This window comes from Sus scrofa, chromosome 3, assembly GCF_054392235.1.
Source record: "Sus scrofa isolate SSC_HxYL_T2T_F1_AM1 chromosome 3, Sscrofa_HxYL_maternal_Yorkshire_Landrace_v2.0, whole genome shotgun sequence".
Classification (NCBI taxonomy): Eukaryota; Metazoa; Chordata; class Mammalia; order Artiodactyla; family Suidae; genus Sus; species Sus scrofa.
In genome coordinates this window covers 107,141,899-107,158,671 of record NC_139385.1, presented here as the reverse complement: position 1 = coordinate 107,158,671, position 16,773 = coordinate 107,141,899, and the positions used below count along the sequence as shown (strand labels likewise).

The 16,773-nt window shown below is 36.8% G+C and overlaps 1 protein-coding gene and 1 long non-coding RNA gene across 8 annotated transcripts in view; both read right to left on the bottom strand.

The window, feature by feature from the left end:
* Positions 1-16,773, bottom strand: part of LOC146404833 (uncharacterized) — a 1,439,763-nt gene that overhangs the window by 1,232,879 nt on the left and 190,111 nt on the right. The gene's annotated exons all lie outside the window — the stretch shown is intronic.
* SRBD1 (S1 RNA binding domain 1) overlaps positions 1-16,773 on the bottom strand; it is a 226,402-nt gene that overhangs the window by 166,380 nt on the left and 43,249 nt on the right. For 6 of the 7 annotated variants that reach the window (XM_021087562.2, XM_021087563.2, XM_021087564.2 and 3 more), the window contains exon 10: positions 9,735-9,838. In XM_021087562.2, coding sequence (XP_020943221.2) covers positions 9,735-9,838 — 104 coding nt within the window. Of the gene's footprint in view, positions 1-6,455; positions 7,546-9,351; positions 9,839-16,773 lie in introns of those variants that run through there. The other variant, XR_014842007.1, reaches the window with a different exon arrangement.

The window sequence follows — 16,773 nt, the reverse complement described above, 5'->3', positions numbered from 1 at the left end:
AGGAAGAAATATCAGATAGCTTTCTTCCTCCCTGCACCAGGGGAGGACATAATGAGAATGCAGCTATCGACAAGCCAAAAGGAAGGCTCTTACCAGGAACTAGATCACCCTGATCTTGAGCTTGGACTTCCAGCCTCCACAACTGGAAGAAAATAAATTTCTTTTGCTTATGTCATCCAATCTACGGTATTTTGTTACGGTTGCCAAAGCTAAGACAAGAACTATATCTCCTTCCTTTCCCACCAGAGGAGAAACTGTTTTAATCTTTGCTTCTTGGCATTCTTAAGTAGAACTCACTCTATTCTTCAGGTTGTACTGCTTTACCAGGTGGTATACTTGCATACATACTGATAAATACAAATGCCAGAGAACCAACTGTTAGTGGAAAGTGGAGAAAGAACAGTAAGAGAAAGATGCAAGCTAAAATGGACAAATTCAGCCCTATTCCTTCTGTGTTCTCTACATTTACCTCATCTCTGGCCATGTCCTTCAAATGGCTTGAACAGGAAACATTAATATTTTATTAATGGTTTCTAATAAACCATTAATATACCTTAGGGACACTGTCATTTCCCTTATCTTAGCTAGGAAATTAACTAAATTTCAATGAACAAACATTTAGATGTTCATAATGTGATACACCAAAAGTTATATTGAAAAACTCTAATTGAATCCCTTCCACAGAAGGGTATTATTTGAGTAGAATATAGCTGTTTGTTTGTTTGTTTTTTAATTTGGAAGAAAGTGCTTTTAGGCAGGAAATAAATCCTTCCTTCCATCCAAATCCTTGTTATTCCCTACTGTCATCTATATCAGGAGGGCATGAGAGGTCGGGAGGACTAGGATATGAATTAGACACAGCTATTACTACTTATCATTTTGTTACTGTTATAGGCATGCCTCATAGATACTGAGGGTTCAGTTCATACCACCACAATAAAGTGAATGTCACAATGAAGTGAATCACCTGAAGTTTCTGGTTTCCTAGAGCATATATAAAGGTTATGTTTACACTCTACTGTGGTCTAGTAAGTGTGCAATGCCATTACATCTTAAAAAACAACCTACATATCTTAACTCAAAAATAATGCTACTGGGAGGGAGTTCCCGTTGTGGCGCAGTGGTTAACGAATCCGACTAGGAACCATGAGGTTGCGGGTTGGGTCCCTGCCCTTGCTCAGTGGGTTAACGATCCAGCGTTGCCGTGAGCTGTGGTGTAGGTTGCAGATGCGGCTCGGATCCCGCGTTGCTGTGGCTCTGGCGTAGGCCAGTGGCTACAGCTCCGATTCGACCCCTAGCCTGGGAACCTCCATATGCCGAGGGAGCGGCCCAAGAAATAGCAACAATAACAACAACAACAACAACAACAACAAAAAGACAAAAGACAAAAAAAAAAAAAAAAAAATAATGCTACTGGGAAAATGAAAAATGGCACCAACAGACAGGCTCAACACAGAGTTGCCACAAACCTTCAGTTTGTAAAAACAAAAAACCAAAAAGACCACAGATATCTGTGAAGTACAATAAAGCGAAGTGCAATAAAACTTAGAGTTGTATTGTTGTTATTAATTTGGGAAACTCAAAATCAAAAAAGATGTCTCAGGAGAAACATCTGAGATATCTTTAAAAAATAAACTGTGGAGTTCCTGTCGTGGCTCAGTGGGAACGAACCCTACTAATAACCATGAGGATGTGGCTTCGATCCCTGGCCTCACTCAGTGGGTTAAGTATCCAGTGTTGCCATGAACTGTGGTGTAGGTTGCAGATGTGGTTCGGATCCCTGTGTTACTGTGGCTGTGGTGTACTGGCAGCTGCAGCTCTGATTTGACCCCTAGCCTGCGAGCTTCTATATGCCACGAGTGCAGCCCTAAAATAAAAAAAGAAAGAAAAATTGTGGGCGTTCCCGCTATAGTACAATGGGATCAACAGTGTCTCTGTAAGGGGAGGGAGGACAGTTCAATCCCTGGCCAAGGGCAGTGGGTTAAGGATCTGATGTTGCTGTAGCTGTGGTGTAGGTTGCAGCTCCAGCTCAGATTTACCCCTGGCCCAGGAACTCCATGTGCCATGGTGCAGGCAAGGAAGGAAAAAAAGAAAAAAAAAAAAAAAATTGTGGCATACCAAACAAAAGACAAAGGAAGAAACCACGGCATATGTAAAAGTTCAGAGACATGAAAGAGCATGATAAGCTCAAGTAACTACAAGTAGATTAGTAATACTAGGGCATCCCATTGCTTGCAGGGGGGAAAAAAATGGAAATCTTTAATATTACAAACACAATCCCTCTGGAAGCCCCAATAGCCTTTCTTAAACCTCAAGATTTTCCTTTGGTGACTGCTCACCACCCTTCTCCTTGCACCCCTCCTGTGGAACAGAGCGGTGCTGTGGGTCTATTTTTCACTTGAGGATGCCTCAATTATACGGATTCACAGTTGACCTTTAGACCCAGACCCAGCTATACTAACTTGCTACATTACAGAAACTCCTTTTTGTTCCTTATCCTACACCAGTCTCTATCCCTTAACTGAATTCCTCTGACCTATTCACTAGCACTTGAACGGACCTGAAACAGTATAGTGAAGCCATACATCTCATTAAAAGAAATACAATTGGGTTTGCCTTACAGGATAGTCCCTTAAAACTTGATTCCTTTCTCTAGTTCAATAGTTAAAGGCTTCTGAATAAAACTAAGAACAACCTCACTTTAAATTCCACAAAACAAAATACATGCTATGTATGGTGTACTCAATGAAACAAATTAAGGCAAAGATCACATACTTAAATTCTTACAGGGATCAGGGAAGTATTATAAGCAAATGAAGAAGACCCAGGCCCTATATGCATGTTTTTGACAGAGATATGCTTTGTTCATCCACGACAGACAAAGAAATATTCTCCACTTTGGCAAAGAAATATGCCCCCCCCCATTTCATATTTATTGATAAAGAAAGGCTCTCTCCATCTACCTTTCACTTTCCCACATTTAAAAGAGAAATGGATACAGGATACAGTTCCCTTTAAATCTACCACATGAAAAAAGCAGCACCATTTCAGTGTAGCATTTTCTCAAAGTGATATGACAAACATTTGGGGACAGAATAATTTACTTTCCAAGGCTAGCCTATGCATCGGCACTAAAAGCTGGCTTTAAAAAAGAAAAAGAGGAGTTCCCGTCGTGGCACAGTGGTTAATGAATCTGACTAGGAACCATGAGGTTTCGGGTTCGATCCCTGGCCTTGCTCAGTGGGTTAAGGATCAGGTGTTGTTGTGAGCTGTGGTGTAGGTTGCAGACACAGCTTGGATTGCTATGTTGCTGTGGTTCTGGCATAGGCCGGCGGCTACAGCTCCGATTAGACCCCTAGCCTGGGAACCTCCGTATGCTGTGGGTGTGGCCCCAGAAAAAAAGACAAAAAGACCAAAAAAAGAAAAAAGAAAAAAAAAAGAAAAAGAAAAAGAGCTAGTAGCCAGCCCCAGTCATTCATTTGTCAATCACCAAAAATGTCTCCACATTTTTGTCAAATACCCTCTTGAAGGGATGGGAATGAGAAGCAGGACTGTTCCCAACTGAGAACCTGAGGGATCTGACATGAGGGGGAAAAGACTGTTGCAAAGAAGACCACATGCTGCCATCTACAGGTCTAATCAGTTCCAATGAATTGTTTCCATGTCAGAATGCATGGCCAGATGTGTCACACTGCCTGTTTTTCAGAAAAATATATAAAAATCCAAAGTATGTGAGTACACAGGATGTGTCCTAGCAACAGCCGACATCTTAGAGTATTAAAATCTCCCTCTCAAAAACATTCTCTTCAATTCCCGAACCTCTGAGACTACCTTCAACTCATGACCATCTTGTTAGACTTCATAAACATCTATTAGTAATACTAAGTATTTACTGTGGATCAAAACAGTGTAAAACAAGGTTAAGTAATACTGAAGATTTGAACAACACAACCAACCAACCAACCAACAGGATCTCACTGGCATATTTAGAACACTAAACCCAACAGGAGAATTCATTTATGTTTTTTTCAAATGTCCACAGAATAGCTACCAAGATAGATCATATCCAAGGCCATAAAACAAACCTCAACAAATTTAAAGGAATTTAAATCATATGTTCTCTGACCATAATGGAATCAAAGCAGAAATCAATAACAGAAAGAAAACAAGAAAATCCCTACTCACTTAGAAATTAAACAACATGCTTCTAAATAATCCAGGGGTCAAGAGGAAGTCTCAAAGGGGATTTTTAAAATAGATACTAAATAAAGATAATGCAGTGTACCAAATTATGTGGACATAGATAAAGTAATACTAAGGAAGAAATTAATACCACTAAATACTTATATTTAAAAGAAAAAATAGGTCTCAAATCAATAATCTTAATTCCTACCTCAAGAAACAAAGAAAACCAAAATAAATCCAAAGGAAATAAAGAGCAGAACAACAACTATAAGAGCAGAAAACAATGAAACTGAAAATAAGAAAACAATTTAAAAAAAATCAATGGTATGAAAATATGGTTTTTCAAAAATAAGTAAAATTCATAAATCTCTAGCAAGACTGACAAAAATGAAAAATGAAAATACAAATCATTCATTAAGGACATCACTTTGTATCCTACAGATATCAAAAGAATAATCAGGGGAGTTCCCATTGTGGCACAATGGGATCAGTAGCATCTCTGCAGCATCAGGAGGCAGGTTTGATCCCCAGCTCAGCACAGTGAGTTAAAGGATCTGGTGTTGCCACAGCTAAGGCACAGTTCACAACTGCAGATCGGATCTGATCTCTGGCCCCGGAACTCCATGTGCTCTGGGGCAGCCAAAAAAGAAAAAAAAGAAAAAAAAAAAGGATAATCAGGGAATACCATAAGCAGCTTTATGCTCATAAATTCAGCAGCATAAAAGGGACCCAATTTCTCAAAAACCACAATTACTAAAACTCAACAAAGGTACTGAATTAATAACTTAAATGCTTTCAAAATAGAAATCTCCAGGCCCAGATGGTATCCGTGGAAAAATCTCCCAAATATTTAAAGAAGAATTAATACTAATTGTATACATTCTCTTCCAGAAAATAGGAAAGAATATTTTCTAACTCATTTTAAAAGGCCATCATTACCCTGATACAAAAAAAAAAAAAAACCCTCAAAGAAACTAAAAAACGAAAACAAAAATCAAAAGACCAATACTTTTCATGAATTTACATATAAAAATCCTTGTTAAAATACTAGCAAATGAAATACAATAATATAAAGAAAGAGTTATGCACCATGGCCAAGCAAGTACTCATTCTCAGTATGTAAAGCTACTTTCAACATTTGAAAATTTATCAATGTGATCCACCACATCAACAGGCTAAGTCATATGATCGTATTAATTGATGTAGGAAAAAATGTTTCTCAAAATACAATACACTTTCATGATTAAAAAGTTTCAGCAAGTTAGTAGAGGGGAACGACCTCAATTTGATAAAGAAATATCTTCAAAAAACCTACAATTAACACCATACTTAATAGGTAAAGACAAAATATTTCCCAAAAGATCAGGAACAAGACAAGAATGCGTACTCTCACCACTCAACAGAGTACTTGAAGTTCTTGGCATTGCATTAAGGTAAGAAAAAGAAGAGACAATATATGCGTGTAAAGGATGATGAATGGAACAAAATATCAAAAGACATTTATCAAAATCTAATTAATGACAATTAACTCTACTTCAAAAACCTACTTACCTTTAACTGAAATACCATGCAGACGTTTTGTTCAAACATTAGCTCAATTAAATATTTTATTGTCTCTTTGTGTCTAAGTGAGAAGATTCTATTCAATTTAAGTCTATATGCAAGTAGAGGACAATAATTAATTAGCAAATAAATAGTGCCTGTCGTACTATTAAGATCAAAGCAGAACCCTTCAGGGATTATAGAAGACATGCAGGAGAATAGGAATAGTTATGAGTTCCAGACCCTATCTGAGAACAGAAATTCACTCATCAAATCAAAGATAAAAATTTGGAAGTTCAAAGGGACAAGTTCTGATCATTATGCAATCTAATTCATGCACAGGGAAATGTTGAAATCATTCTCTCACACATATTTTTATTAAAAAAGCTAATGCAGAAACTTGGATTACTGACATTCCCACAAACATAATAACTATTTCAGTGTTTGACAAGCTCAGAAATCCTCTTCATAGTTATCCTCTTGTACTAGGCAACATAGAATGATAGATTGTTCAGTGACTGAATTCGGACCTGGATATTTTTAATCCTAATACATGAGCATAAATGTATTCTCCCGTGCTATTCTAATTAACTTAAATAATAATAAGAGTTGCATTTAAATCACTCCTTGACCTACTTATATAGTATTCTATATACTTATAGCAAGATAGTCAGTAAATGGAATCACCATCTATCTTGTTTTTCAAGCTATAAAAGTATAATTCTTCATTTTATCTTTCTCTCTCATTAATGCACCTACCATCTAATCCGATGTCTTGCCCTATCTCTTTAGACCCCTAAATATTGCTCAAATTGTCTACTTATTTCCTATTACTACTGCCCTAGTCCAAGCCACCATCATATCTTGCCCCTATATCTACTCTTGGTTCCTTCTACGTAATTCTCTATAATGAAGCCCGTGATCATCTTAAAATGACAACTCATCATGACACTTCTTGGTTTAAACTTTGTATTGACTTTCCATCATCTTTAGCAGGCCTAGAAAGCTAGGATGGTCTGGCTTGTGCCTACCTCTCAATCCTCATTTCCTATTGCTCCCCCTCCTTCTTCTTCTGTCTCTGACCTACATTTGCACCCAGCCTGGCTCAGTTAGGGAATCCTGTTATAAACTCTTATGATAATCTGCACTTCTCCTCTATAACCTCAGTTACTCTTAACCATTTGCTCAGTGTCTTCTTCATTCAACTACCTCATCACCAAGGACAGACAGTATATTTGCCTGGTTTAAGGTGGCCACCCAACATCTAGCACATAACCTGAATGGATGAATACATGGGAGAGGTGGAAAGTGGGAGAAATAGGGACAAAGAAAGTTTAAAAAAAAGAAGAAGAAAAGATTTGGGTAATCATCTCCTGGCATTCAAATGTTTAAAGAAAAAAATTCCTTAAGAATGGTTCTTTGGTTCCCAGAGAAGTCCTTTAGCTAGCTCTTGTTTTAGCTCTTTATTTCCTGTAGAAGTGTTTCTTTAATTCCTATATAAGGAGAAACTTCTACAACATGACTGAAAATTATGCCACTATACCATAGTAAAAAGTAAAGTATAGGTCAAATAATATTACCATTTATTCAACTAAAATAGAACTAAATAAAATAAATATAGGAATTCCCATTGTGGCTCAACAAATTAAAGACCCGATGTTGTCTCTGAGGAAGCAGGTTCAATCGCTGGCCCTGTTCAGTGGGTTAATGATCCACTGTTGCTACAAGCCACAGTGTGGGCCACAGATGCAGCTTGGGGCCAATATTTCTGTGGCTGTGGCTACAGCTGCAGCTCCGATTCAACCCCTGGCCTGGGAACTTCCATATGCCACAGGTGTGGCTCATACAGATGAGCCAAGGAAAAATAATTAAATCATTGCAAATATTCCTTGACATTTACTAATATAAAGATAACAGATTAAAAATATAATAGCTAGGGGAGTTCCCGTCGTGGCGCAGTGGTTAACAAATCCGACTAGGAACCATGAGGATGCGGGTTCAGTCCCTGCCCTTGCTCAGTGGGTTAAGGATCCGGCGTTGCCGTGAGCTGTGGTGTAGGTCGCAGACGCGGCTCGGATCCCGCGTTGCTGTGGCTCTGGCATAGGCCAGTGGCTACAGCTCCGATTCGACCCCTAGCCCGGGAACCTCCATATGCCGCGGGAGTGGCCCAAAGAAATAGCAAAAAGACAAAAAAAAAAAACAAAAAACAAAAAAAAGAAAAAAAAAAAACCCATAATAGCTAGGAATTAGACCCAGTCTACTATAAAGGAAATTAGCATAATCTCACTTCATAATGATAGATACCACCAAAGTCTATACAGTTACATGGAGTATCACTTAACTCTCTCAAATTTGTGAGAAAGGTTATTCACTTTTTAAGTGAAATGAAATGGAAAAAGAAATTAAGTAATGTGCTCATAATCACAAGGGTAGGAAGTACCTAGAATTCAAACGCAAATATATCTGTGTCTTAGGATTTTGCTCTTTGAAACTACCTTAACAGTTTCATCATAACTTAATATTATCTAATTTCTTAATATAATTTTTTAAATCTAAGATTTCTTTTAGGTATTCATTTCCCTTTTATTTTCAATGGAATGTATTTATTTACAAAGGAAATAAACATTCACTTAAAAAATGACAATTATACGGAAGAGTGTGCAATAGAAAATTTAAATTTCACACCGGAGCTAAGGAGTAGACCATTTATATCTTTTCAGACATTCTCCTACACATACATAGACATATTTTTTGCCATTAATGATATCAAACTATAAATATATATTAAAATTGTCTTTTATAAGACATGTTTCTATGTCACCTTTAGAACCATCTCAACTTTTTCAAAAGGGTTGTGCAAAATTCCATTGTATGGATATAACTGGCATAAGCACTTTATCTACTGACTAACATTTAGATGGTTGCTTTTCCTGTTGGGTCTTGGTTAGCATTATTTGGTCATCCAGGAAGTTGACCCTTCATGGAACTGGCTTTTGGCAAACTGGCTTCCAATAAACTGATGCAAGAACTATGTTAGATGAGTGAGCTAATTACCAAAGTACACAGCCTTGTTTCTCTCAAAGAACAATTCATCCAGTTCTGCAAGTAGCATTCACAGCCAACTGCTCTAATCTAAGGTCAAACAGAACTAGCTGGTGATAAGCATAACCAAAATCTCTTAACTGCTAGGCAAGCCACTTAACCTCTTTGTTTCCGTTTTCTCACTGGTAAAAATGGCAGCTACAAATCTGCTCTACCAATCAAACTGATCATTGTGAGGATTAAATACACTCTGAAAAGTTAAAACTAAAAGTTAAAAGTGCTAAGAAAACATGTGACACTATTTTAAAAGGCCTCTTAATAAATGAAAAAGGGTAATAAAAAGTTTAGAAATTTCTCTGAAGTATCCAATAAATTTAATGTTTGAAACAATCATCCTTAATGTGCAAAATATTTTAGGTAAACATCATACAATATGTTTAGAGTATTATATTGAAATATAATATCTAGTAAGTTAAATTTTTGTGGGAATTCTTTTGTGGCACAATGGGTTAAGTATCTACTATCATCACTATAGCGGCTTGGGTTGCTGCTGTGGCGCAGGTTCACCCCTGGTCCCAGAACTTTCGCATGCCAAAAAACCCCACGTTTTTTGTTTCAATTATCATTAATGAACAAAACGTTTCAGATATACTATATACAGTATGCTTCTGTTAATTTATTTTTTCATAAATGAAAACATACCCTTTATAAAGGATTCATATGGTATAGCATTCAAATCCCTCTCTCTAGAAATAACCACTATAAATAATACTTATATATTTCCCAGATGTTTCCTATTTAAACATACACAACGTATGTAAAGTTTTTAATGTAATAAAGACATTATATCTACAATATCACTTTTTTTTTTAACATACCAGGCATCTTTCCATTATCAGTACATATACATCTCAATACAGCACTTTAAAAAGGAAAGAAAATTCTGTAAAAATATATAAACTGACCTGTTTTGGATACACCACCTACAGAACTCATTCTTCACTCCATCAGAAATGTTAACCTTGACTGTCAGTATCTTCAAATTTTCTCCCCGGTTAATTGCCAGAATCTGAGTGCAAACATATATGGCAAAAACTGATGATCCATAAAATATATAAATGATGAACTTAACCAGGCAACACTTGTGAAACCAAGTGGGTGGTTACTCAGCCTAGAGCTATGTAAAACTAGTATTCATCTATTTACCAAGAATGCATTTAAAAATAATCATTTCTTTATACTTTTTCCAAGTTTTTCCAAAATAAAGAACAGGTACAAAGCCTATGAGATTCATAGGAAGAGACTTTGGTGATCTGAAGTCTCATTTCAGATTCTACTAAGTGAAAGTTTTTGATCATCTGGAGTTAGAAGATTATACTTTTTATATTTGTGAGAACATATTGCTAAGATAAATACAAACATGCAAAATCCTAAGTGAAATACTTAATAACTACTAATTGTTACCATTTATAATACTAACTGCCAAGCCCATCTAGACATATTACATATTACCTCTAAATATATTACCTCATTTACCTGCAAAGCCACAAGTGATGTATTAGCATCTCACTTTTATATGATAATTTTTCTAAAATTAATTGTCCCAAATCACAAAGCTAGCAGGTTGTAAATGAGAAATTTAAATTCAGATCAACCTGTCTCTGCTCTTAATTAAAACATTAAAAGAACAATTGTTTTAAAATACATTCAAACACTCTTTAAAGAAGAGCAAATAAACCTAATGTAAGCAAAAGGAAGGAATAATAAAGAATGGAACAAAAATTTTAAAAATACAGAATAGAAAAATAATTTTAAAAATCCACAAAACCAAAAGTTGGTGATTAACAAAATTGACAAACCTTTCACTAGACTGACCAAGGAAAAAAGAAACATTCCAATTACCAAAATCAGTAATGAAAGAGGGGTTATTAACTTGAATGTTATAGAAATAAAAAGGATCATAAGAGAATACTATGAACAACCATATGCCAAAATAGATCAATCACTTAATAAAAAAGAAGAAATTCCTTAAAAGATACAAACTACCAAAATAGAAGAAAAAAGAAATAGAAAATTCAAAATGATCTATAACAAGAGACTGAATTATTAACTAAAAATGTCATGCCTTATCAAACATTTAAAGAAGAATTAGCACCAATTGTTCACAAACTCTGCTAAAAATACAACGGAATAAAAACCTTCTTGGACTTCCTGTTGTGGCTCAGCGGAAACAAATCTAATATCCGTGAGGATACAGGTTCAATCCCTGGTCTCATTCAGTGGGTTAAGGATCCAGTGTTGCCATGAGCTGTGGTGTAGGTCACAGACGTGGCTTGGGTCTGGCTTTGTTGTGGCTGTGGTGTAGGCCGGCAGCTACAGCTCCGACTCGACCCTAGCCTGGGAACCTTCACATGCCACGGCTGCAGCCCTAAAAAGACAAAAAACAAACAAACAAACAAAAAAACCTTCTCAATTCTATTTACCCTGATAGCAAAGCTGAACAAGCACAAGGGAAAAAAAAAAAAAAAGACCATTAACTTTTGTGAATATAGATGTAAAAGTTCTCAATAAAATACTAGTGAACCTAATCCAGAAACATATAAAAAGTATTATACACAAGGATCAAGAGGGATTTATTCCAGGAATGTAAGCTGGTTTAACATCTAGAAAGCAATTAATGTAATACATCGTAAATAATAGAACAAAAAAACAAAAATTACCTGATAGTTTCAAGAGATGCAGAAAGCGTATTTGAGAAAATTTCAACAGTTGTTCATGATAAAAACACTTATCAAACTAGGAACAGAAGGCAAATTCTTCAGCATGATAAAGGATACATACAAAACTCCTCAAATAACATAAGATTTAATAGTAAAAGACTGGAAGCTTTCCCACTAACTATAAGGATGTCTCCTCTTACACTTCACTTCAACACTGTACTGAAGGCTCTATCCAGGGAAATTAATCATGGAAAAAAAAAAGTCATCTAGATTGAAAAGAAAGAAATAAAACTATCTCTATTTGCAGATACTATAATCTTGTATACAGAAAACCCCAAAGAATCCTCTATAATAGAGCTAATAGAGTTCAGCAAGGTGGCAGGATAACCAATTTCTACAAACTAGCAATAAAATTCTGAAAATATTTTTAAAAATTCCATTTATAGCACCAGAAGGCATAAAATATTTAGGAATAAGTTTAACAAAAAGAAGTTCAAACCAAGAACTATAAAACATTGTTTAAAAAAACTGAAGACCTAAATAAATGGTATGACATCTCAGGTTCGTGGATCAAAAGGCTTAATACTGCTAAGATGACAATAATCCCCAAATTAATTTATAAATTCAATGTAATCACTATCAAATCCCAACTAGCTTCTTTGCAGAAACTGACAAACTAATTCTAAGATTCATATAGAAATTCAGGGGATTTAGAATATCCAAGGCAATCTTGTTAAAAAAAAAAGAAGAAGAAATCTAAGAAGCTCCCACTTCTCAATTTCAACACTTACTATAAAACTCAGTAACCAGGACAGTATAGTACTGGCATTAAGCATAAACATACATATCAATAGAATAGAATTGAGAGTCCAGAAATAAATCTATATATCTACCATTAAGTGATTGTCAACAAGTATGCCCAGACAATTCAATGAGGAAAATATAATCTTTTCAATAAATGATTCTGGGGCAACGGGTAGCCGCATGCAAAAGTATGAACTTGGACCACTTCCTCACACCATACACAAACATTAACCTCACAACTGATCATACATCTTAATATAAAAACCAATCCTATAAAACTCATGAAGAAGAAATTACAAGAGAAGAAATCACAAGAGAAAAATCGCCTTGACCTTGAGTCACATAAGTCCTTAGGTAAAACACCACAAGCATAATCAAGACAAGACAAAAAGAGATTGGACTTAATAAAATTATAGTTTTTGTACTTCAAAGAATACGATCCAGAAAATGAAAAGAAAGCCCTTAGCATAGGAGAAAAGTTTGGAAAATCATATCTCACATAAAGGACTTATATCTAGAACATATAAACACATAACAACAATAAAGAGCCATAACCTAACTAAAAATGCGCAAAAGATGCAGAGTGACATTTTTTCAAAGACAATATAGAAATGTTCAATACATAGATGAAAAGATGCTCAACATCATTAGTTACTAGAGAAATGCAAATCAAAACCACAATGAGGAGTTCCCGTCGTGGCGCAGTGGTTAAGGAATCCGACTAGGAACCATGAGGTTTTGGGTTTGATCCCTGGCCTTGCTCAGTGGGTTAAGGATCCGGTGTTGCCGTGAGCTGTGGTGTAGATCACAGACACGGCTCGGATCTGGCATTGCTGTGGCTATGGTGTAAGCTGGCAGCTGCTAGCCTGAGAACCTCCATATGCCACAGGTACGGCCCCAAAAAGATAAAAAAGATTAAAAAAAAGAAAAGAAAAGAAATATTTGCAGGAGTTCCTGTTGGGGAGCAATGGAACAGTAAAAGAAAAGAAATATTTGCAGGAGTTCCTGTTGGGGAGCAATGGAACAGTGGTGTCTCTGCAGTGCCAGAACACAGGTTTGATCTCTGGACCAGCACAGTGGGTTAAGGATTGGTGTTGCCACAGCTGTGGTACAGATCACAACTGCAGCTCGGATTTGATCCCTGGCCTGGGAACTCTATTTTTTTTTTTTTTTAAGGGCTGCACTAGTGGCATATGGAGGTTCCCAGGCTAGGGGTCCAATCAGAGCTGTAGCCGCCAGCCTACACCAGAGCCACAGCAACGCCAGATCTGAGCTGCATCTGCGACCTACACCACAGCTCACAGTAATGCCGGGTCCTTAATCCACTGAGCGAGGCCAGGGATCGAACCCGAAACCTCATGATTCCTAGTCGGATTCGTTTCCACTGTACCACAACAGGAACTCCCCTGGCCTGGGAACTCTATATGCTGTGGGGCAGCCATAAAAGAAAAAAAAGAAAGGAAAAAGAAATATTTGCAGTATAAAGATGTTTCATGTTAGGTTACACATACAAACACACACACAAACCCAAACTTTCTCACATCTATACCACTCTAAGTTTTTTTAAATTACGTGTTTAACGATAATTAAATATCATTATGAAAAGTAACACGATCTAGTCTTTCCCATTATCCTTTCCTTATAACAGTAAAATTCAGAAAGGAGGAAAAAAATCAATTTAAAAAATGATTTATTGAGGAATTCCAGGTTTAAAGAACACTGGCAGTCTTCTGATTCCAAATCTCCCCCTTATCCTCCTATAAAACCCATGAAGTGAATAAACAAAATGACATAGGACCCACATCTTTGGCATTTCTAGGAAACAGTGAAACAGACTAGCATCTGATTTCCAACCTCTCACACACACACACACACACACACACACACACACACACACACACACACACACACACACACACACACACACAGAGCAAGACAATGGCAGAGCAATGTACTTGACAAACTTAGGGAAAGAAAGTGCAAACAAAAGTATTACACTAAGCCAAGCTGTCCTTCAAGTATCAAGGACATAGGAAACAATTCAAAGTGTATCAGAACTCAGAGAATACAGGTCTATCTTAGAAATTTTGCAGGTTTGGTTTCAGACTACTACAAAAAAGCAGACATCACGATAAAGCAAGTCAAACAATTTTTCTGGTTTCCCACTGCATATAAAAGTTATACTACACTGTACTGTATATAAGCATACAATAGCATTATGTCTAAAAAATGTACATTTAAATTTAACAGTAGCTATCATCAAAAAGAAGACAAATAACAAATGTTGGCAAGGATGTAGAGAATAGGGAGCACTGTACACTGCTGGTGGAAATATAAATTGGTGCAGCCACTGTGAAAACAATATGGAAGCTCCTCACAAAACTAAAAATAGAACTACCACATGACCCAGCAATTCCACTCCTGGATATGCCCCCCCCCCCAAAAAAAAACCCAAACCAGCAATTTGAAAAGATACATGCAACCCAATGTCCACAGCAGCATCATTTACAGTTGCCAAGATATGGAAGTAACCCAAGTGTCTCTAAATGGAAGAATGGATAAATTCTAGGTAGCATATATGCACGATGGAATACTACTGAGCCATAAAAAAGAATGAAATTCTGCCACTGCCAATAACATGGATGTACTCTGAAGGCATTATGCTAAGTGAAATAAGTCAGAGAAAGACAAATACTATGATATCACTTCTATGTAGAATCTAAAAAATACAACAAACTAGTGAACATAACAAAAAAGAAATAGATTCACAGACATAGAGAATAAACTAGTGGTTACCAGTGTGGAGAAGGAAAGGAGGAAGGGCAAAGATAGGGGAAGGGGATTAAGATGTACAAACTATTATATACAACACAGGAAATACAGCCAATATTTTATAATGACTATAAATGGAATATAACCATTAAAACTGTGAATCACTACATTGTATACCTATAATTTATATAATATTGTACATCAACTATACTTCAATAAAATTAAAAAGAAATGTTTAGGAGTTCCCGTTGTGGCGCAGTGGTTAACGAATCCGACTAGGAACAACGAGGTTGTGGGTTCGATCCCTGGCCTTGCTCAGTGGGTTAAGGATCCAGTGTTGCCGCGAGCTGTGGTGTGGGTCGCAGACGCGGCTCTGATCCTGTGTTGCTGTGGCTGTGGCGTAGGCCAGCAGCTACAGCTCGGATTAGACCCCTAGCCTAGGAACCTCCATATGCCGCGGGAGTGGCCATAAAAAAGGGAAAAAGACAAAATAAATAAATAAATAAATAAAAAGAAATGTTTAAAAATTTTAAAATTTAAAAATACTTTATTGCTAAAAAAAGCTAACCATCATCTGAACTGTCAGTAGTCATAATCTTTTTGTTAGGAGTGGGTCTTGCCTCCATGTTGATAGCTGCTGACTGATAAAGGTGGTGGTTGCTGAAGGGGAGACTGTGGTAATTTCTTAAAATATACAACAGTGTTCCTTTCAGGAACAATTTCTCTGTAACATGCAATGCTGATAGCATTTTACCCACAACAGAACTTCCTTCAAAGCTGGAGTCAATCCTCTCAAACCCTGACACTGCTTTATCAACTATGTTAGTATAATATTTTAACTCATCTGTTGTCATTTGAATCATCTTCCCAACATCTTCACCAGGAGCAGATTTCATCTCATGAAACCACTTTCTTTGCTTATCCATAAGAAGTGACTTCTCATCCATTCAAGTTTTATCATGAAGTTATGGCAATCCCTATACATCTTAAGGCTCCACTCCAAATGCTAGCTCTCCTGCTATTTCCACCACATCTGCGGTTAATTCCTCTACTGAAGTCTTGAGCCCCTCAAAGCCATCCATAAGAGTTAGCATCAACTTCTTTCAAACTCTTACTAATGTTGCTATTTGACCTCTTCCCAAGAATCACAAATGGTCTTAATGGCATTTAGAATGGTGAATTCTTCCCAGAAGTTTTCTTTTTTTTCTTTTCTTTTTTCTTTTTTTTTTTTTTTTTTTTTTTTTTGTAATTTTAGAGCTGCACTCGTGGCATATGGGCATATGGAGGTTCTCAGGCTAGGGGTCCAATCGGAGTTGGAGCCACTGGCCTATTCCACAGCCACATCAATGAGGGATCCAAGCCGTGTCTGTGACCTACACCACAGCTCATGGCAATGCTAGACCTTAACCCACTGAGCGAGGCCAGGGATCAAACTTGCATCCTCATGGATGCTAGTGAGATTCGTTTCCGCTGAGCGAAGACAGGAACTCCCTTCCCAGAGGTTTTCAATTCACTTTGCCCAGATCCATCAGAGGAATCATCATCTACAGCAACTATAACCTTATGAAATGTATTTCTTAAATAATAAGACTTGAAAGTTGAAATCACTCCTTGATCCTTGGGCTGCAGAATGGATGTTGTGTTAGCAGGCAGGAAAACAGTGTTAATCTCACTGTACATCTCCATCAGAGTTCTTGGGTGACCAGGT